Genomic DNA, 24,534 nt, shown 5'->3' on the forward strand with positions numbered 1-24,534 from the left:
TTTTTTTTCTTCAGGATATGAAACCTAGTCAAGCTAGGGGGCTCATCCCACGCCGATTAGGAACGGATAAGAATACAAAAAATTTGAACAAAGAAAGATTTTATGACCAAAACTTGTTGTGTGTTTGTGACGACTAACAGCTTTTGTGTCGGAAAGAAATTAAAACAAAGTAAAAAAATAGAAATATAAAGAAATCGCAAGGTGATCTTGTTGACTTGTTTGTTGTTGAGAGGAAGAGGAAGAGGAAGAGGAAGAGGAAGAAGAAGAAGGAATCTAACGGTGTGTGGTTGACACCTGCATCATGAAAGGGGAAAAGGAGGAACAAAAGTACCACAACTGCTACTGCTCAAACACAGGATTCTGTTTTAATTGCACCGATTCACAGGTACTAGAGTTGTGATGATATTGCATATATCAAAATTTGTTTATCAAAAGTTTATAAGGCGGAGAAAGTGGAATTGAGTGAAGATAGGTTAAGTGAAGGGAGCTGTAAAGGGTATAGAATGGTTAGGGCTGCTAGAGGTGTGATGGATGAAGCTTGGTATTTTGAAATTAAGGTTGTGAGTATAGGTGATACATGGCATACTAGACTTGGGTGGTCGACTGAAAAGGGCGATTTGCAGGCGCCAGTTGGATACGATGGGAATAGTTACGGGCAGAGAGATATTGATGGGAGTAAAGTGCATAAAGCTTTGAGGGAGAAGTATGGGGATGAAGGATAAGTTGAAGGTGATGTAATTGGGTTTTATATTAATTTACTCGATGGGAATGAGTATGCACCCAAACAGCCACAGTTGGTTATGTATAAGGGCCAAAAGTATGCTTATGCTGCAGATGCAAAAGAAGAGCCTGCTAAAGTTGTGCCAGGTTTGTGAATGTGTTGTTACTATTCAGGTTTCAGTATTGGTTCAATTGGAACAAAAACAATTGTTGGTTGTAGATAGATTTGCCAACTCTTCACAGCCCCAAAGTAGCTTCGATCCTGGAATTTGGAGTAACTGGTTCTTGTGGTCTAGCATATCTTTTGTAGTCAACTACAAATTTGTAACAATCATTTAACAACCCGTCCTAATCCTCCTGGACGAAGTCATCAACATTTGGTTCCATCGCGATGATCGACATCAAGTAATGTCTTTAGTATGAGCTAATGCACAGCGGAAGACTTAATTCGTACCTGAGAATAACATGCTTTAAAACGTCAACATAAAGTTGGTGAGATATAGGTTTTATTGCTAGCAGCGTTATAACTATGGACCACAAGATTTCATATATTTAAACATAATACACTCGCAAGTGTATGTAAAAGTAGTTGAGCACTTGGTAACCATACTTAACATTTAAATCATCGCAGCATATTCTTAAATAATCGCTACACCGTACCAAGTGTAGTATACAGAAACGAAGTACTATGCAACCGTTGAAAACTGGTCGTCCAGCCCGGTTGGGGTTGTCAGGCCCGATAGATCTATCAACAGGATTCGCGTTTACATTCCTCATGTAAATATTAGCTACCAAATATAAAGAAATATGCCATGGTACAACTCAACATATAATTTATTTTTGATCACTTGTGTCCATAACGTAAATCATAAAATGCATGTATTCTCATCCCAAAATATTTAGAGTTTAAAAAGGGACTATATACTCACCATACTGTATTTTGTAGTAAAAATACATATAACACCACTAATCACGTATAAGGTTGGCATCGGATTCACGAACCTATATCATTTGTATATTTATTAATACACATAATCGTATTTGAGCAAATTTATATATTTTGTTATGATACTTATTTGATATATATAATTTAATTAATGTTTTAATATTATATTAATTAGAACATAATATTATGTAATATTAGTATAACTCATAATAAATATATTTTTATATAGAAAATTTTAACAATAACGATAAAAATAATACTAATTATGATAAAATTTTGATAATTCTAATAATAATAATAATGATAATTTTAATATTGATGATAAAGATAGTACTAATAATTTTAATGAAAATAAAAATGTAGTTTTTAATAAAAATGATAATTTCAAAAAAAATAATGGTTCTTTTAATAATAGTAATAATAATAATAATTTAATAATAGTAATAATAATAATAATAATAATAACTATAATATCTATAATATCTATAATAATATTTTTACTAATAATGATGTTAATAATACTAAAGATAATAATCATAATAATAATAAAATAACATAATAAAACTACCTTTCCAAAATAGGCTTTTTTTTTTTTTATATAAAAGAAATTCATCAGAGACCGGGCTCGAACTTGAGATCTCTTGGTTAGAATCAACACCCTTAACCACTACTCCCCTTATTCATTTCTGTTTTAGGATCGATTAAAAAAAACATATAACTTATATCCTCATCCTCTTTATCATTTTAACCTCACAGTTCACCAGCAAAGTATAAGCCCGATTTTTGATTCATCAATTGGTATAATTCGATCTCGGCCCAAAGAATTCGACCCAACATTAGCCCATAAGTTTAATTACTAAGCCCGATCGATTTTTGGATTGATGGACTGATTAAACTCCTAAATAGACCCTATTAACTTCAAATGATTTAACCGACACTTTGATATCAATCGTTAATATAGTATTAGGTTTTCTCTCTTTTTTTTTTTTTTAAAACAAGTGGGGTTAATTGCTTTTTGAAACTTTGATAAAAACAAATGAGTGAGGTGTGATTGTCGGCCACAATATCACACCCATTTGTTGTAATAGCTAATCATCTCATTGTCATCGTTTGAGTCTTCATCATCGTTGTAGTTCCTCACTGTTGTTGCTGCTCGACGTATCAGAAGGTGAAAACAAGGCAGCGGTTTCAGCAAGTACGATTAGGGTTTCGTGGTGGTGGAGGTTTATGGGTTTTGTTCTTGTTGAACGTAATTGAAGGTAATCGAGAAAAACAGATTCACAAACGTAGCAGTAGCAGGGATCATGGGGTGACGAAGATGGTTGTTATAGAAAAGTAAATCAAATGGTGGTGGCACTACGGTTGATCTTGAAGGTAGTTCATGTTTATGATTCAAGAAGAGAGAGTAAGAGAGAGAAGATGGTTCATGGTTCATGATGATTGTCGAAGGTGGTGTTTATCAAACGATACCGAAGCTTATTCATATAGTAACAAAAGGTGGTTATGGTGGTGTTCGAGGGTTTGTGGTCGATGGTGTTTACAAAGGTGAGGGAGTGGGTTGATTCGCGATAGAGACAGAAATAGCAGCGGTTGCAGGTTTCTTCATGGGTTGATGATGATGCGAGTGATAGTTCTCGGATAGCAGGAAAGACAAGAAGAAAAGAAAAGAGATAGATATGGTTGTGGCCGTTTGAGTGGCTAGATGGTGTTTGTAACCGGAAGTCTAATAGCTGCAGTAAATGATTTAGAGTGTGTAATTGAGTGATTGAGGATAAAGGGTCGAATAATACATCTGTTAATATCTCCAGTCAATTTATAAAAGAAGGTGACATATAGTCACGGGTAACCAGAAATAAAGAAGAGTAAAAGAAATTTTGTTGTTATCCCCATCAGATAGATAGTGATATACATATCTGCTATTACACGCGTTTATACCTAGGTTTTATATATATATAATTTATTTTTAATATTATTAATAATTAAATAATACATAAGTATAATAATATTAATACAATTAATTATATTAGAAATGATCAAGAAACTAATAATAATTATGCTAATAATAGTTATAATATTATTAGATAATAATAATATTATTAGATAATAATAACTATAAAAATGGTAATAATAATATTATTCGTATTACTAATAATAATACTAATTATAATATTAATAATAAAAATTATAATTTTACTACTAATTTCAATGATATTAAATGATATTAATAATGATAACAATAACAATTACATTTTAACTTATTATTACTAATTATGTCATACTTAATAATCACATAATATGTTATATAATAATTTTTTTTTATTAAATATATATATATTTACTTGCACCTAATAGTTCGTGAATTGTCGAAAATAGTTGAAGGTCAAAGGGTAACTGATTATCCGAATATAGATTTCAAGCTTTCTAGACTCAACATTAAGGTTTTTTCTTATCGTGTCGGATACATATAGAGATTAGAGTTTAAATTTGATCGGAAATTTCCGGGTCATTACAGTACCTACCCGTTAAAGAAATTTCGTCCCTGAAATTTGATAGAGGTCGTCATAGATAACAATAAGAATGTCTTCATGACAAAGATGAGGTAATAATGGAGTTTTATCATTATTGAAAGATTTAGATAGAACGATTCGATCATGTGAAGCGTACGAGTGAAGCTATCACAAAAGAGTGAAATGAGTAAATATATTCGTTTCAACCGATGATTTAGTTACTATTGACTTTCGGGATTTAAAGAAAATCTTGCGTAGTAAGATTTGGTGTTTCGGCGATTTAGAAAATCAGGATCTTCTTTGATTTAATGCGGCAATCTGTTTCGATTTCTCTGTCGGATATTTAACTATAAATCTATCCCTTCGTTTCTCCTACCCGTCCTCAAGTCAGGCGAGCAATGGTCCGGAATTCTTAGATATGAAATTTGAAATGAACATAGCTAATGCTTTCAGAAAGAAATGGTAATGGCATGATTTTGATTTGTCAAATTACCAGAATATCCTGGAAAGATAGGACTATCAAGATGATATGTTCTTAATATGTTTGGAGATTGGATAGAATGTAAGAGTCGTGTAACATGGCACATGATGATGGTACTGTGAATCATCACATTCCATTAGAAACTCAACACGACTTACTGTAATATAATGAAGTTGATCAAGTTTCATTATATTATACTAATTCATGCATCAGTTCCCAACACTGCTTCAGAACATTCCTATTTTAAACTCGAAGGTTTTAGAACTTAGAAACTAACACAGTTTCTTTTATGTTGTAACGCAGATGTTACGGAGAGATAAATGATCCCAGATAAGAATAGTTGTGAAAATATCTCCAGTAATATGGAGAATATGTATAACGGAAGATATGAAGATATCTTATAATATCTAAGATAAGATGATGATGATGAATATCTTCTGGAAAGGTTTAGAATAAGGAGTAGGGTTCTTACTAACGGTTTCAGCAGGCACTGAATCGTTTGGATTCTTTGATGGCAGGTTCCATTCTTTGTGATTTATTCACAACCTCTTTCATACTTGGCTCAATCCATTTTCCTTCTCTTTTTATGAGCTTTACCAACTCACTGTATTTTATTGTCACACTTTTGACTGTTAAAGTCGTTTACAGTTTTTGCTGCTTCATCAACATTTCAAGAATTATCTGTAGTTCAAGATGTTTTTCAGAACTTCACTTTTGGAGTATGAAATTCTTAGGGATACACGTTGTAGGTATAACTGGAGAAGTTCTACGAGATTTTAGGAATACTGATTGCTGATTTCGCCAAAGGAATGATGATCTGCTGGTACATCTGCTGATGATGTCGTGGAATATAAAAGGTTCTTCGGTAACGACGGCGAAAGGATATCGTATATATATAGAGATTATAATAAGGCTAGTCTTTCTGAGAAGTCGAAGTGGAGCTGTAACAAAATTGGTTACTTTGAAAAGGAATTGTAAAGTTGTTTCTGCTAATGAATGATAAGGAATTCGACGCGGATACGTTTTAACTATATCTTCGGTTTCGAAAGTTTTTCAGGTGCATAACTGTATGCATAAATCTTTCTTCCGTCGACGAGGTGCGGCTGGTTCAACTTCTCGATCGAGGTGTTTTTAAGAATCATGATATATTTGAACGTGGATTGTAATCGTCGGGGTGCAAATGAGGTTTAAGACGAATTCAAGTGGCAAGCTTGAAGAATTGTTTAGTTTCATATGTTATAATCGATATTTTAATTCATTTTAATTGTCCAAAGTTAGCAGTCCAATAGTCCAATTGTCCAATAGTCCGATAGCTCAATAATATATATATAATTTAATATATAACATTCGAATTAATTAATACTTATCGTGACCCGTGTACCGGTCTCAGTATTGATCACAACTCAAAGTATATATATATTTTGGAATCAACTCCGACCCTGTATAGCCAACTCCCACATTCACATATAGAGTGTCTACGGTTGTTCCGAAATATATATATAGATGGGTCAATATGATAAGTCGAAACCTTGCATACGTGTCCCGTTATTTAAAGTGCGTAAAATAAATAAATATATATCATGACCCATTATACAACGTGTTGTCTCAGAATTAATCCGACGTATTGTTGTACATGTGTCCCGACGGTATGTAAAGTGCAGAAATAAAATTGCGAGAATGTAAATTGCGATAAATTAAATGTTAGCCAGGAACAGTTTGCTAGGAACAGTTAGCGTAGATTCCTAACAATATTTCAATTAGTTAATTCGTTTGTTTCTAACACTTTTTATTTTGTCCAATGTTTTCTTCGTTATGCCACTTGTTGGATTCTGATAGGTCAAAATCCAAATATGAAATTCGAACAGAAATGGTTATTTTGTGGTGAACGGATACGTATAACGGTGGTTGTAAATAGAATAACAAATGTCCGTTGAATCAGATTCGGAGAATGTTCAGTGTAACTTATTATTGTCAAATCTAAATATTCCTCGGGTACTACCTACCCGTTAAAATATTTTTCATTATTAATAGTTTGTTCAAGAGGATTTTTAATTACAATCTTTATGAAAATATACCTGCATATATATTTTCTTCAGATGTAATCATAGATTTAATGAGTCAACAAGATATTAAACTCATTTGATTTATTGTTAATACTTGATTACATAATCTCTAAAACATCAGAGATTACATAATCGTCATGTCGAACGAAGATAAATGAAGTAGAACGATACGTACAACGAGGATAATCGATATAGAATGATATGTAAAACGAAGATCATATTCGAAGTACAGACGGTGATATTGGGACGTGTGATGCTGATATCCGAGGTACATATTGTGATGTTGAGGTTTACGACATGGTTGTGGTTTGGGGTGATAAGGGTACTGTCGGCGTTGATGATGGTGATGCCATTGATGCTGGTAAAGATGCTGGTACCGAAGATTACGATGTTGATGTTACTGGCGGTTCTGGTTATGCTGCCGGTGCTGCTGGTGGTGTTTGTATCCTTTGCACCAGATTCTCCAAAGCCACTACTCGAACGTGAAGCTCGTTGACTTCTTCTGTTATATCGGGATGATTGACGGTTGGAACGATCGAATGAACAAGATTCGAAATATGGGATAGTATATAATCGTAACGAGATACTCCAGAAATGAGCGAGAAAATGGTGTTTCGAATAGGTTCGTCGGTAAGTGCTTCAGGTTCTTTGCTAAGAGGGCAATTTGATGAATGGAAGGGATCTTCGATGTGAAATAATTTTCGAATATAGAATGATATTCTAACTTCATAGAATATCTATATATAATACTAAAGATTTTGTAGACTACAGAAGAATTTACGGCATATATCAGGCAAATCTACAGATGCGTTAAGATATGAATTTTGTCTATACACTATCGATGCACTAAATGCAGTAAGACGTGTCTAGACTTAAGAATGATAAGCAGGCAATTCCCTAAGGATGATAAGCAGATGGTTTCCGACTAGAAATGATAAGCAAAACTTTTTGACATGTAGACACGGTCAAAGTCCAGACTCACTAATGTATCCTAACAACTACCAGTTAGACACACTAATGGAAGACCTGGTTCGCTAAGACCACCGCTCTGATACCAACTTTAACAACCCGTCCTAATCCTCCTGGACGAAGTCATCAACATTTGGTTCCATCGCGATGATCGACATCAAGTAATGTCTTTAGTATGAGCTAATGCACAGCGGAAGACTTAATTCGTACCTGAGAATAACATGCTTTAAAACGTCAACATAAAGTTGGTGAGATATAGGTTTTATTGCTAGCAGCGTTATAACTATGGACCACAAGATTTCATATATTTAAACATAATACACTCGCAAGTGTATGTAAAAGTAGTTGAGCACTTGGTAACCATACTTAACATTTAAATCATCGCAGCATATTCTTAAATAATCGCTACACCGTACCAAGTGTAGTACACAGAAACGAAGTACTGTGCAACCGTTGAAAAATGGTCGTCCAGCCCGGTTGGGGTTGTCAGGCCCGATAGATCTATCAACAGGATTCGCGTTTACATTCCTCATGTAAATATCAGCTACCAAGTATAAAGAAATATGCCATGGTACAACTCAACATATAATTTATTTTTGATCACTTGTGTCCATAACGTAAATCATAAAATGCATGTATTCTCATTCCAAAATATTTAGAGTTTAAAAAGGGACTATATACTCACCATACTGTATTTTGTAGTAAAAATACATATAACACCACTAATCACGTATAAGGTTGGCCTCGGATTCACGAACCTATATCATTTGTATATTTATTAATACACATAATCGTATTTGAGCAAATTTATATATTTTGTTATGATACTTATTTGATATATATAATTTAATTAATGTTTTAATATTATATTAATTAGAACATAATATTATGTAATATTAGTATAACTCATAATAAATATATTTTTATATAGAAAATTTTAACAATAACGATAAAAATAATACTAATTATGATAAAATTTTGATAATTCTAATAATAATAATAATAATGATAATTTTAATATTGATGATAAAGATAGTACTAATAATTTTAATGAAAATAAAAATGTAGTTTTTAATAAAAATGATAATTTCAAAAAAATAATGGTTCTTTTAATAATAGTAATAATAATAATAATAATAACTATAATATCTATAATATCTATAATAATATTTTTACTAATAATGATGTTAATAATACTAAAGATAATAATCATAATAATAATAAAATAACATAATAAAACTACCTTTCCAAAATAGGCTTTTTTTTTATATAAAAGAAATTCATCAGAGACCGGGCTCGAACTTGAGATCTCTTGGTTAGAATCAACACCCTTAACCACTACTCCCCTTATTCATTTCTGTTTTAGGATCGATTAAAAAAACATATAACTTATATCCTCATCCTCTTTATCATTTTAACCTCACAGTTCACCAGCAAAGTATAAGCCCGATTTTTGATTCATCAATTGGTATAATTCGATCTCGGCCCAAAGAATTCGACCCAACATTAGCCCATAAGTTTAATTACTAAGCCCGATCGATTTTTGGATTGATGGACTGATTAAACTCCTAAATAGACCCTATTAACTTCAAATGATTTAACCGACACTTTAATATCAATCGTTAATATAGTATTAGGTTTTCTCTTTTTTTTTTTTAAACAAGTGGGGTTAATTGCTTTTTGAAACTTTGATAAAAACAAATGAGTGAGGTGTGATTGTCGGCCACAATATCACACCCATTTGTTGTAATAGCTAATCATCTCATTGTCATCGTTTGAGTCTTCATCATCGTTGTAGTTCCTCACTGTTGTTGCTGCTCGACGTATCAGAAGGTGAAAACAAGGCAGCGGTTTCAGCAAGTACGATTAGGGTTTCGTGGTGGTGGAGGTTTATGGGTTTTGTTCTTGTTGAACGTAATTGAAGGTAATCGAGAAAAACAGATTCACAAACGTAGCAGTAGCAGGGATCATGGGGTGACGAAGATGGTTGTTATAGAAAAGTAAATCAAATGGTGGTGGCGCTACGGTTGATCTTGAAGGTAGTTCATGTTTATGATTCAAGAAGAGAGAGTAAGAGAGAGAAGATGGTTCATGGTTCATGATGATTGTCGAAGGTGGTGTTTATCAAACGATACCGAAGCTTATTCATATAGTAACAAAAGGTGGTTATGGTGGTGTTCGAGGGTTTGTGGTCGATGGTGTTTACAAAGGTGAGGGAGTGGGTTGATTCGCGATAGAGACGGAAATAGCAGCGGTTGCAGGTTTCTTCATGGGTTGATGATGATGCGAGTGATAGTTCTCGGATAGCAGGAAGGACAAGAAGAAAAGAAAAGAGATAGATATGGTTGTGGCCGTTTGAGTGGCTAGATGGTGTTTGTAACCGGAAGTCTAATAGCTGCTGTAAATGATTTAGAGTGTGTAATTGAGTGATTGAGGATAAAGGGTCGAATAATACATCTGTTAATATCTCCAGTCAATTTATAAAAGAAGGTGACATATAGTCACGGGTAACCAGAAATAAAGAAGAGTAAAAGAAATTTTGTTGTTATCCCCATCAGATAGATAGTGATATACATATCTGCTATTACACGCGTTTATACCTAGGTTTTATATATATATATAATTTATTTTTAATATTATTAATAATTAAATAATGCATAAGTATAATAATATTAATACAATTAATTATATTAGAAATGATCAAGAAACTAATAATAATTATGCTAATAATAGTTATAATATTATTAGATAATAATAATAACATTAACTATAAAAATGGTAATAATAATATTATTCGTATTACTAATAATAATACTAATTATAATATTAATAATAAAAATTATAATTTTACTACTAGTTTCAATGATATTAAATGATATTAATAATGATAACAATAATGATGTCAAAGCTAAGGGGTATAAAATACTATTAAATTTTAGCAGGAAATACTTTTAAATACGATACATTTTTACACAAGATATTTATTTATTTAGAGAATGGATATACTTAAACCTTGCTACAACACTTATAGGCAGTGTACCTAATCGTACAGTAGTGTAGTTTTTAGTAAGTCCGGTTAGTTCCACAGGGAATCTTTTTAAACAAAGCTTAACGCTATATTAGTTTACTTTTATAAAAATACAAATATATATATATAAGTAATATTATTATTATAATGGGGGGTTTTTACCGTTTAATGACCGGTTTGTCGATTTTAAAACTTTAGTCGCAGTTAAAACCAAATGTAAAATATTAAAAATAAATACAAGACTTAAATTAAAGCGTAAAGTAAATAACGATAATGAAATTGCGAATAATAAAAGTGCGATAAAATAAACTTGCGATAATTAAAAAGTACGATAATTAAAAGTGCAATTAAATACAATAACAATAAATAAAAATGCGATAATTAGAAGTGCAATTAAATATAAAATAAAGGAAATTAAATATGAAATAAAAGAATTATGCTTATTTAAACTTCCGTAATCATGATGTTTGACGTGTTGATTTTAGTTTTATGCCCATGGGTTAATTGTCCTTTGTCCTGGATTATTTAATATGTCCATATGGATTTTGTCCATGATAGTTCATCAGTCATAAATATAAAGAGCGAAAGCCTTCGTCAAATTATTCTTATTCCCGAAGTCAAATATTCCAACTAATTGGGGATTCGAATTGTAACAAGGTTTTAATACTTTGTTTAATGAATACACCAGGTTATCGACTGCGTGTAAACCAAGGTTTTACTACTTTGTTAACAATTACACCAATTACCCTTGAATTTAATTCACCCCTGTTTCAACAAGTCTATTATCTATTAATCCAGTTCCGTATCCGGTAAAATGAATAATTATTGGTATTTATAGATATCCCGCCCACCGTACCCAGTCAAGCGTATGTGGTTATATATAAATACGTCGAATTATAAGTTTGTATATTAAATTAACAAGGTATTGTTTAGTTAATATAAAACCCATTAATAGCCCATAGTCTAATTTCCACAAGTGTCGTTCTTTTATCCAAACCCCAATTATGGTACAAAGCCCAATTACCCAATTTTAGTAATTAGCCCAACATCATGATTACTTCGTTTTAAATAAGCATAATAATAACTTAGCTACGAGACATTAATATAAAAAGGTTGAACATAACTTTCAATGATTAAAAATAGCGTAGCGTTACACGGACAGAATTTCGACTTACACCCTTACAACATTCGCTAACATACCCTTATTATTAGGATTATAATTAAAATTAAAATTAAAATATAAATATATATATTACGTATATATTGAGAGAAGAAGGAAAAAAAGATGATAAAAATGATCAGAATTCGGTTGGCTTTATAGGGAGTTTCAAAACTTGGGGCTCCGCGACTCGCTGCCCTTTTGGCCTTCAAACTCCGCGAGTCGCGGAGTTTGCTTTTACAGCTCACACGAGTTTGGCTCTTTGTTTACCGACGGTTTTAAATATTTATATAATATATAAATAATTATAAGAATTATTTAAATATTATATTATATTTATGTACATAGTTGACTTGTAATTTTTAGTCCGTTGCGTCGATCGTTGAGAGTTGACTCTGGTCCCGGTTCCGGATTTTTGAACGTCCTTGCGTACAATTTAATATCTTGTACTTTGCGTTTTGAATCTTGTACTCTTGTAATTTCGAGACGTTTCTTATCAATAATTGGAACCTCTTTGATTGTCTTTTGTACTTTTGAGCTTTTTGGTCGTTTGCGTCTTCAATTCATCGAATCTGTCTTTTGTCTTCACCTTTTATTATTTAAACGAATATCACTTGTAAATAGAACAATTGCAACTAAAAGCTTGTCTTTCTTGAAGAATAATGCTATGAAATATATGTTCGTTTTTAGCATTATCAAATATTCCCACACTTGAGCGTTGCTTGTCCTCAAGCAATATCGTCTTGAAATACTAGAATCACTTCTTTATTCTTCACACTTTGTACATCAGTGATTTCTATATGGCGGTATAAACAATGGTAGTAACGATATGGTTTACAGTCCCACATGACTATAAAAATTTTGGATCCATTAAGGAAATTGGATCTTTATGAAAACATTTGATCTTTTGAAAATTAAATCTAGTTTTTACCCTAGATAAGTTTTCCGGAATAACCCTTTACCGGTGTTTGCAAAATATTTTTGTGGGTTTGGTGGGTTTCAGATTTGAAAATTTTAGCTCAAAACTTATGGTTTTGTGTCACCCACTTGCTAACCTTGTATTTGGAAAGCAACACGTCCAGTTTACTTATCCCGTATATTACCTTTCGGTAAACTACCGTCTGGTTGTAAAGGAAAGCATTGAACAAGTAACTGCTAAGGCAATGTCCCCTGACATGCTTTTAATTATGGTCTATAACGTGTCGGACGCAATTACTATCCTTGGTAGGAGCAATAGTAAAGCTCACCCTTATGATTTTTCGGTCTGCACAAGGTCCTGTCTTTGACCATGCTATGCAACCACCGTTCTTACGGTTGACACCCGATTTGGTTCAGGTGACCTAATGAATTCCAGGTGAATTCCTAGGATTTTACGTTCAATGGTAATGAACGCATTGAAAATAGGGTTTTCAGAAAACAAATCGGTTTGTAATTTTGATCAAAATATTTTCTCGTTCAAGCTCGAGTTTAGATATCATTGAATTCCATGAGTTTGTAATTCTCAATCTTTAAGGTCAATCTCAAGGATTGAGTAATATCAGGCTTAAAAGCTGATTTTTGATCTTTTAAGGAGATTATCCTTTCTGGGGATCTGATTTATTAGTCTTATCCAGCTAATTTGCATGGTGCCCCCCATTGTACGAGATAAATCCTTCTCATGGTTAGGATAAATCTGACCACTTGGCGACCCTGTTTAATGCTGAGGTCCGTGGATTTCCTGCTGATTTTAGTGATGACTTTTCTAGATTTTTCGTCAACCTACAGCTGGTCTGGACGACAACTTCATGACCTAAATCAAGAAGCGCGTGTCTTTTTCGGAAGACTTTACTTCCTTTTAATGATGGAATTGATTTATCGTGTAGATCCATCTTTCTTACAGTAAATCAGGTAAAACTTTTTAGTTTAGTTCAAAGCAAAAGTATTTTCAGTTATTTGTTACAGATATATGTGACATATGTTTAAGATAACTTGGTAAATTTTCCCACACTTGGCTTTTATTTTCCTTTTTATCGTCCTCTATTCCATTTTAAATGAATTTTAACATTTTGGTTTGTTTCTCAATTTATGTCCTTTCTGAGGTAACAATAATTTCGGTGTTAAAACCTAGTTTTATTGTTCATAAATATGTATAAACATGATTTTGAGTTCATTTAATTGAATATTTTGAAAAATTTTACTAGAATTGGGTAGTCAGTATATAAGACTAGGGCTGTTCTTTATTATCAGAGAGCACTAGATTCTAATACAACTACTGCTTTACTAGTATTTCTAATGGTAACCAATAAAGTAAAAATTTTAAAGTCCGAAACAATTTAACCCCTTCCCACACTTAAGATCTTGCAATGCCCTCATTTGCAAGAAATCAGTAACAATTTAAATTATTGAGGGTGATTTGTGTGAAAATGATTAAATTTTTACCAAAGTTTCCAAATATATTGGCGTTTGTTTGCTGAATGATAAATGGTGCACATCATTTGTTCATTCCGTCTTGTTGTTATTTCACATATATTTTGCATCTTGTCGTCAAAATTAGTTGCTTTTGCTGAACTTAATGCCAGTCTTTGAAAATGCGTTGTTTTACCCTGTTGTGTACATAAGATAAACTGCAAACATATATACATATTTTTGAAGTTTGGTATATTACCCCACATTCAAAAATTATTAAAATCTAAGAATAAAAGTTAGGAAATTATAAAAACTATTACAATATTAACATAAGTATTAAACGTATCAATATTACAAATTACAAAATAAATAAAACTAAGTAGACTAGGGATGATATTGATACCAATAGGGGTTCCAAGCATAACCATAGGTGCTATAGAATGCTTCGGCAGGGTTATACGTAGGATATGGTGGTTGCATCTCTATAGACCAGTGAGGGAATATGGGTTTTGGTGTAGGAATATAGTTTCTACCTATATGTTGGCAATGAGCTATGATTTGGTTTTGATGAACTTGCCAATCTTCAAATGCTCTCTGTCTAGCATTTTCGTACTCCTGTGCAGCTATAAACCTTTGCATTTCTTGCATCTCATTTCCCCTCCTACATTACCTTACTGTTGGTTTCTCTCAACCTGTGGATGTCTACCATGGTATTGTACTGCGGCGTTATTTCGCCTCTTCAAAACTTTCGCACCATGGTATACATTTAAACCTATAGTATCGCGGGGTTCTGGTTCTTCTACTAATAATCCCCCCCGACTTATATCCACACCGAGATATTCAGCAATCAAAGTAATAAAAATACCACCTCCTATTATGCTATGCGGTCTCATCCCCCTAACCATAGCTGATAAATAATAACCCACACAATAAGGTATACTTACAGCGCTTTGTGGGTCTCGAATACACATATGGTAAAACAAATCCTGTTCATTTACCTTTTCCTTGTTCTTACCTCTTTGTGTAATCAAATTAGCTAAAAACCTATGAATCACTCTTAATTCAGCTCTATCTATATCCAAATAAGAGTAATTTCCCCCTTTGAAACGGTGATGGCTTGTCATTTGACTCCACACACCGTGTGTATCAAAATTTTCATCTATCTTTCTACCATTTAGTATCAACCCTCTACAATCGGCAGATGCTAACTCTGCAGGCGTATATATACGTAAAGCCTGAGCCATGTCTAGTAAAGACATGTGGCGCATCGAACCTCCTAACAAAAATCTAATAAAAGATCGATCGGTTAAACTAGCTACCCGATCATTTAATTCTATACTACACAACAATTCTTCACACCATACTTTATATACAGGTCTACGCATGGTGAATAAACGTACCCAGTCATTAAAAGTAGAATTACCATACCTCTGTGCAAGTAATTCCCTAATTGGCCCGGCCAATTCTAAAGCTTCTAATGGTCCCCATTCTATGACTCTAGGTACCTCAACAACCTTAGAATGAAGAGTATGCAAACCCCTTTGATATTTTGGATAATCTATCCAAAGTCTGTCAAATCTCAGGTTCGGGTGCAATTCTTTCAAGTGTATATCAGAAAATGTCATGACTGGATGAGGTATATCTTGCTTGTAGTAGTTATCCACCTCCTGTTGTTCCGCATTCTCAACAGGAGCATTGCGGGCTTGGGATGAAGATTCACCCCTTTCAGTCTGCAAAACACATCAAACACAATTTTTGTGCATCCAAATATGCATTAGTGTCAGCAAAATAATCAATCAAAATAATTACAATGACATGATCAATTTATATCAAACTTAAGCTCATTTTCACATTTTTATCAAATCTACACTTTTTCAAATAAGCATATACGAAAATGTTCGCCAAGTTCATAAGCATTCAACTCAAATAACATGTCAAAATAATCATTACTAGCAATTAAACAAGTTTCAAATGGCATTATCTCTCTAAAATCAAGTTCATGAATTTTTAGACTTGAAAAAGTCCACTTTAATTCTCAAAATCATGTTTAGGCTCAATGTTTGGATCATTTAACTACCTAAACATGTTACACTACTTAATTTAGCAACAATTCATGACAAAAATCGGCCATAACCTGTTTATATCAAAAAGCCCCAAATTTGCTCAAGAACACAAACCCTAGATTACTCAAAATTTGAAGTTTAAGGCTTCTAATCATGTTAAACAGCATCAATCTAGGTTATACAAGCATAATACATAAACAATTTAAGCCTAATTACACTAAAAAGCATCAAAATCAAATTGGGGAAAAAATTGCTCAAGAACACTAATTTCGGATTAAATGGTGTTTAGGTGTAGAAATTTACCGTTTTTCTTGAGTAATTCCTTGATAGCATCCTTCTCAACATGATTTTAGTAAATGATTTGATGATTAACGGTTAAAAATTGTGATTTTGGGGGTGTTTTTGGGTGTTTTTTCGGAGTATTTCGCAGTGTTTTCTGTTTTTGGGGTGTGGACTGATCAGTTTTTGCGTTTATATTTTTTTCTGTATTTTGGTCCTCCCGCGACTCGCGGTGTTTGGACCCTTCAAACTCCGCGAGTCGCGGAGTTTGGTATTTTTTTTTTTTAACTTATACTAATTAAAACAATTAAGTAATTAATTTTAAAATTTTGTTTCCCTTGTTATTTAGGACGAGGTCGTTTCGGATCGATGTCCTAGTCCGTCCTTCGATAAAATTTTAAAATTTGTCTTTTTGTAGCGATTGTTTTAAAAGCTAAGATTTTTGGGGTTTTTTTAATGTTTTTGGCATACTTTAATTCAATAAGATTAAAAATAATGATAATAAAAGTTCTCGTCCCTCTCTTGGGTAAAGCAATTTCGGTTCAAAGACCTAGTCTTCAACTTACGACGAATTTTAAAAATCATATTTTTAACTTAATGAGATAAAGTAAATTTTTGTTTTTAAATTCACACAATTTAAATATAAAATTCAAAATTAATATAAAAAAATCACACCAAACTTAATTTAAAAATTCATATTATAAATTCACACCAAACTTATATTAATTTTTCAAATATTTACAATTTTAAATATATTGATTTTATAAAGTTTACAATATTAATTTAAGATTTAAATATTAATTTTAAAAACATGGTAAAAATAAAATTAAAAATCTTTTTGGCTTTTTATCCCACTTTAATCAATCAAATATTATCAAAAATATGCGCCCCTCTTTTCGGTAAAGTAATTTCGGTTCCAAAACCTAATTTAACTCATGACGAATTTTTGAAATATTTTGGGTTGATTGATTAAAGATATTTATACCTTAAGAATAAACGTTAAATTTCGCAGTGATGTAATAAATTTTTGGATGATATCAACAATTTCGGTCGCCAAACCTAATTTTATTCAATACCAATTTAATACTTTATAGCGAACAAATTAGCGTTTATTATCAAAAGGTTAAAAATAAAAATAAAAATAAAAACTGTACAAACATACCTGTGAAATAGATTTCTTAGTTATATGATCTATCCCATTCATAAGATAGTCAGTTTAATTGGTTTTCCATAGCTACATAGGCGTAACCTCGAGCATTCAGTGTCTTTTCTTCTAAACATATGAACGGTCCGTCTCTGCATAAAGTAACAAATTCGGTGTTTGAATAGGTTTGATTATTTGAACATTTACCTCCTTGTGACCATTTTCCGCATTTGTGACATCTTTCTAGGTGTCGTGCTCTTCTTTTCGCTGCGGATTTTGATTTTCCTTTACCAAATTGTAACTTATTATCTTCGCATCTGGATTCTTTTCTAACTCCGTCCATTCTTTCTCTGATTACTGATACTATTTCACTCGGTAGTATGTCATTATTACGTTTAGTGATCAAAGCGTGTAGCATTAGACCATGGTTTAGTTCACAGGCAGTCTTCATTTTGTAAAAACCTAAAAAAAAAAAAAAATTCAGAATGGGGGGAGAAGACTAGTTCTTTAGGGTCTGCTAGGGAAAGACCATTCGGGTTCCATTTTCGAGAACTACACGAAAACAGACAATCTAACTCTAACAGAAATACATATTATCCTTTAAAGACTTGATTCTCCCCACACTTAGTTAGCTGTGGTGTCGAAATTGTGATTAACTTCGTTGTCGACTTCCATCGGACCATGTATGTAATGTTTAACTCTGTGACCATTAACTTTAGATTCAATCCCATTTGAATTTATCAATTCTATCGTTCCGTATGGGAAAACTCTTTTGACTATGAATGGTCCAGACCATCTTGATTTCAATTTTCCAGGAAATAGCTTGAATCGTGAATTGAAAAGAAGAACTCTGTCTCCTTCCTTAAATTCTTTTGAACTTCTGATTCTTTTATCATGCCATTTCTTCGTTCTTTCTTTATAGATTAACGAATTTTCGTATGCTTCATGTCTTAATTCTTCTAATTCGTTTAGTTGACTTAATCGTAGACGTCCAGCTTCATGTAAATCAAGATTACATGTCTTCAAAGCCCAAAATGCTTTGTGTTCAATTTCTACTGGAAGATGACATGCTTTTCCATAAACAAGTCTAAAAGGTGTGGTTCCAATTGGAGTTTTGTAGGCTGTTCTAAAAGCCCAGAGTGCATCCTCCAATTTAATGGACCATTCCTTCGGATTTGATCCTACGGTTTTCTCTAGAATACGTTTTAAAGCTCGGTTGGTATTTTCAACTTGTCCACTTGTTTGTGGATGATATGCGGTGGAGATTTTATGAGTTACTCCATATCTTTTAAGAACGTTCTCAAGTTGATTATTACAGAAATGAGTACCCCGATCACTTATTAAAGCTTTCGGTGTTCCAAACCTTGCAAAAAGACATTTTAAAAAGTTGACTACAACTCGTGCATCGTTAGTTGTGAGAGCTTGTGCTTCCGCCCATTTAGATACATAATCAATGGCTACGAGAATATAGAGATTATTATGAGATTTTGGAAATGGACCCATAAAGTCAATACCTCAAATGTCAAATACTTCACATACTTGTATGACATTTTGTGGCATTTCATCACGTTGACTTATTTTTCCGGCCCTTTGACAAGCATCACATGATTTGCAAAGAAGGTGTGCGTCTTTGTAAATTGTAGGCCAATAGAATCCAGCATCATAAACTTTTCTTGCTGTTAGTTGAGGCCCATAATGCCCTCCTGTTGGTCCTGTGTGACAATGGTTTAAAATTTTACTAGCTTCATCTCCAAATACACATCGGCGTATTATTCCATCGGGACAACTTTTAAACAGATGTGGATCTTCCCAAAAATAGTGTTTTATATCACTGAAGAATTTCTTTCGTCTTTGGTACGATAATCCTTTTTCAAGGAATCCACAAACTAAGTAGTTTGCATAGTCTGCAAACCATGGAATTTCTTTATAATCTATCTTCAATAGATATTCATCAGGAAAGTTGTCTTGTATGGCCGATTCATTTAGAACTTCTAACTCAGGATTTTCAAGACGAGAAAGATGATCAGCGGCGAGATTTTCTGCTCCTCTTTTATCTCGGATTTCAATATCAAACTCTTGTAAGAGTAAGATCCAACGGATTAATCTTGGTTTAGCATCTTGTTTTGAAAATAGGTATCTAAGAGCAGAATGGTCGGTATAGACCACCGTTTTTGCTAGAACGAGATATGATCGAAATTTGTCAAAAGCAAAGACAATAGCAAGGAGTTCTTTTTCAGTAGTTGTATAGTTCGTTTGTGCTCCTTGTAACGTCTTACTAGCATAATATATAGGTTGAAATCGTTTTTCAATCCTTTGTCCTAAAACGGCTCCCATTGCAAAATCACTTGCATCGCACATTAGTTCAAATGGTAGATTCCAATTTGGTGTTATCATGATTGGCGCATTAGTGAGTTTCTCTTTAAGAATATTAAAAGATTTGATACACTCATCTGAAAAGATGAATGGAGCATCCTTTTCTAGGAGTTTATTCATAGGAGTGGCAATTTTAGAAAAATCTTTTATGAAACGTCGGTAAAAACCGGCATGCCCTAGAAAACTCCTAACTCCTCTAACATTGGTGGGATGTGGAAGTTTAGCAATTACATCTACTTTAGCTCTATCCACTTCAATTCCTTCTTTTGAAATTTTATGTCCAAGAACGATGCCTTCTTTAACCATGAAATGGCATTTCTCCCAATTAAGTACTAGATTTGATTGTTCGCATCTAATAAGCATTCGTTCAAGATTAGCTAGACATGATTCAAATGTATCACCGAAGACTGAAAAGTCATCCATGAAAACTTCCATGCATTCTTCTATCATGTCATGAAAAATCGCCATCATACACCTTTGAAAGGTTGCAGGGGCATTGCAAAGTCCAAATGGCATGCGTTTGTAAGCAAAAGTACCATAAGGGCACGTGAATGTGGTTTTCTCTTGGTCCTCGGGTGCTATTGGAATTTGAAAATATCCGGAAAATCCATCTAGAAAACAATAGTAACTATTTCCGGCTAATCTTTCCAACATTTGATCTATGAAAGGTAAGGGAAAGTGATCTTTTCTGGTGGCGTCATTTAATTTTCTATAATCAATACACACACGCCATCCTGTTACAGTCCTAGTAGGAATAGCTCATTTTTCTCATTTGTAATGACAGTCATGCCACCCTTCTTAGGCACGCATTGAACTGGGCTTACCCATGGACTATCAGAGATTGGATAAATTAAACCTGCATCTAGCAGTTTAATAATCTCTTTCTTAACTACATCTTGCATATTAGGATTTAGTCTTCGTTGGCGTTGCACATACGTTTTATGACCTTCTTCCATAAGGATTTTATGTGTGCAATACGAAGGACTTATTCCTTTAATATCATGAATCTTCCATGCAATGGCTGGTTTATGAGCTTTCAACATAGAAATGAGTTGTGATTTCTCATTTTCAGTAAGAGAAGATGATATTATTACAGGTAATTCAGATTCACCATGTAAATAAGCGTATTCCAAATGGTTTGGAAGTGGCTTTAACTCTAATTTCGGTGGTTCTTCTATCGATGATTTATATCGATATCTGTCTTCTTCTTTTAGCATTTGAATTTCTTCTGTTGTTGGTTCATATCCATTAGCTATAAGTGTAGCTAACATTTCAGCTTCATCAATTGGCTCATTACCTTCTCCTAAAGAACAATCTCCTGTTCCTTGTAATTCTGGAAATTCTTCTAATAATTCTGCATGTGCATCTATAGTTTGAATATAATAACATGTATCATCTGCAGATTGCGGTTGTTGCATTGCTCTATCAACTGAAAAGGTAACACTCTCATCCTCTATACTTAGGGTCAATTTCTTACCGAACACGTCTATCATTGCTTTAGCCGTGTTTAAGAATGGTCTTCCTAATATGAGAGGAACTTGAGAATCTTCTTCCATGTCCAAAACAACAAAATCTACTGGAAATACTAAAGTACCAACTTTAACTAGCATGTTCTCCATTATCCCTCTAGGATATTTTATTGATCTATCGGCTAGTTGTATGCTTATTCTGGTTGGTTTCAATTCTCCAAGGTCTAGTTTAGCGTATAGTGAATACGGCATTAGATTTATACTAGCACCTAAGTCTGTCAATGCTTCTATTGAACTAAGACTACCCAGAAAACATGGAATTGTGAAACTTCCTGGATCAGATAGTTTTTCTGGTATCTTATTCAACAGCACTGCTGAACAATTAGCATTCATAGTAACAGCCGAGAGTTCTTCCATTTTCTTTCTATTTGAGATTAGATCTTTCAAGAATTTAGCATATCTAGGCATTCCTGAAATCACATCAATGAAAGGAAGATTTAACTGGCTTGGATGTAAAGGGCAGGTAAACTACTTTTTTTTTCTCCATTTTTTTGAATACAATTGATGAGGTTGACAATCCTGATCAACTTTGTGTGCTGGATAATCAGGATTTTTAGTTTACTATATACTGTATAAATAGTACAATTTTTTTTTTATATACAGTCCAAGTTTGTAAGATCTTATTTGAGTAATTGAAATATCCAAATTCAGTATGATGGATGTTGGATGTTCGATGCATCCAATGAACTTACCACCGAATGACCGAATTTAAATACACTATATGAAAATTAACCACTGATTCATTACTACTACCATTTAATATCCTGCTAAATGTATACGATCTCATCAAAGGTTGTTTTGTATGAGTTATGTTTTAATTTTCTTAGATCGGTTATATTTGTATGGTGGTTGTTGTTCTTGGTTTAGTAATAAAGTTTTTTTTTTCGCCAAAATAAAAAAATAAATAATCCAAGGTTCTCTATGCAAAATTAATTTTCAGGCTGGAGACTGAGTTCATCAAAGAAATTGTTAAAGAACTTTCCAAAAGAATACGTGTACCCGTAAGGACTAGTTTACCACTACTTATTGGAAAGGAAGATGCAATTGAATACGTCAGTTCATGGTTGAAAGATGGATCATCACATACAGTCGACATTCTTAGTATATATGGTATGGGTGGGATTGGAAAGTCAACCTTAGCCAAATATATATATGACTCATATTGTCGCGAGTTCGATACAAGCAGCATCGTTGAAGATATTAGTAGGAAGTGTGATGGAAATATTAAGGGATTGCTTGATTTAAAAAATCAACTTTGTAATGATATTTCAAAAGCAAGTTCAATTCAAGTTCATGATGTTTCTGTAGCCTCTAATAAAGTGTTGATAGTTCTTGACGATATTGATAGTATAGAGCAGTTGGACGCTTTACTGGGAAACAAGGGTTTTAATCAAGGAAGCAAAATCATTATAACGACCAGGAACATGTCGTTGACAGAGAGGTGTGAACTATGCAAAGCGAAAGCTGAATACAGACATAAAAAGTACCCACTTGAACACTTATGTAACGACGCATCACTAAAGCTTTTGTGTCATCATGCGTTCAATTGTGAAGAGCTTAAAGATGGCTATAAAGTGGTTTCAGAGGATATTTTGAAGTATTGTCAAGGACATCCATTGGCTCTCAAAGTTTTGGGCAGTAATCTATATAATCGAGATCTTTCTTATTGGGAAAGCTGCATAAAAGAACTAAAAAAAGGACCCGAGGGACATGTTTCCCGTGTAAATAATATCTTGAAAATGAGCTTTGAATCTTTGGAGTCCAAAAATGACAAGGAATTGTTTAAGTATATTGCATGCCTTTTTGTTGGGATGGATAGAGGTTTTGCAGAAACCGTGCTACATGAATGTAATTTAAACACTAGCACTGGGATTGAACATCTCATCGACAGATGTCTTCTTCGTATTGGAAGGAATGGCGAGTTTCATATGCATTCATTAATTCAAGAGATGGGAAAATATGTTGTAGATCTTGAATCTGAGAATCCATGGGAGCGTAGTTTTTTATGGGGTAATGAGGACTCAATCGACGTGTTGAAAAAAAAGACTGTATGTGAACAAACTGTCTTGTCAATTAGTAAAAATACTTATAGTTTTATTTATATACTATTTTCTTATAATTCTTAATATTTGCTGCATTTTTTTTTTTCTTATTAGGGTACTAGAAATATTAAAGGTCTCTGCATTGGCCCGCTTGGATCATTACTTGAGCTGGAAACAGATGCATTTTGTAACATGGATAATCTGAAGATACTAATACTCACACATGTTATCCTCAAAGGCTCTTATGAGAACTTTCCAACAGATTTAATAGAGTTGTGCTTGTATTTTTCCCCCTTTAGAGTCTATGCCTTCTGAATTACCAATGAAGAAGCTAGTTCACCTCTCATTGCGTTATAGCAATATCAAATCTTTTGATGTCTCTTCTAATAACATGCTACGACCTGGAGACAAGCAAAAGGTAGATTGATCGATCCACTTCAATTTTAATTGTTCTTAGATAGATGCTGAGTCGTATACTGATAATTACACCATTTGAACAGGTGAGTGAATCGTACTCAAAAGATAACAGGTTGCTTGGATGTTTGAAGATTCTTGATCTGGGCCACTGTTTTCAGCTTCATACTCTTGGTGGTTTTTGTGAATTCCCTGCACTCGAGATGTTAATTCTTGAAAAATGCACGAGTTTGGTTGAGGTTTGTGAAACAATTGAGCAATGTCATCAACTTTCTTTTGTCGATCTCCGTGACTGCAACAAGTGTAGAAAGCTTCTAACAAATATCGACATCTTCAAAAATGTCAAAACACTATACCTGGATGGGTGTAATACGAATGAGATTCCATTTAAGACATTGAAGAAGGTCAATGATAGCTTAATTGACCTGAAGT

The 24,534-nt window shown here is 33.1% G+C and overlaps 1 protein-coding gene across 1 annotated transcript; it reads left to right on the plus strand.

Annotated features, from left to right (window-relative positions):
- Nucleotides 1-3,102: 3,102 nt before the first annotated feature.
- Nucleotides 3,103-23,956, plus strand: LOC139875037 (TMV resistance protein N-like). The gene is made up of 7 exons (XM_071862417.1): nucleotides 3,103-3,211; nucleotides 6,950-7,123; nucleotides 9,485-9,672; nucleotides 22,078-22,109; nucleotides 22,587-23,694; nucleotides 23,803-23,913; nucleotides 23,951-23,956. The coding sequence occupies exons 1-7, from the start codon at nucleotides 3,103-3,105 to the stop codon at nucleotides 23,954-23,956; spliced, it is 1,728 nt and encodes a 575-aa protein (XP_071718518.1).
- The last annotated feature ends 578 nt before the right edge of the window (nucleotides 23,957-24,534 follow it).

The sequence above is a fragment of the Rutidosis leptorrhynchoides genome, chromosome 11, assembly GCF_046630445.1.
Source record: "Rutidosis leptorrhynchoides isolate AG116_Rl617_1_P2 chromosome 11, CSIRO_AGI_Rlap_v1, whole genome shotgun sequence".
NCBI classification, from domain to species: domain Eukaryota; kingdom Viridiplantae; phylum Streptophyta; class Magnoliopsida; order Asterales; family Asteraceae; genus Rutidosis; species Rutidosis leptorrhynchoides.

What these genes read in the sequence shown, in the direction of transcription:
- LOC139875037 (XM_071862417.1), top strand. Translation starts at nt 3,103, where the DNA reads ATGATTGTCGAAGGTGGTGTTTATCAAACGATACCGAAGCTTATTCAT. An exon ending in GGCTTGGATGTAAAGGGCAG is followed by an intron (nt 22,110 to 22,586) that starts GTAAACTACTTT and finishes ATTAATTTTCAG; the next exon opens with GCTGGAGACTGAGTTCATCA. An exon ending in ACGTGTTGAAAAAAAAGACT is followed by an intron (nt 23,695 to 23,802) that starts GTATGTGAACAA and finishes TTTTCTTATTAG; the next exon opens with GGTACTAGAAATATTAAAGG.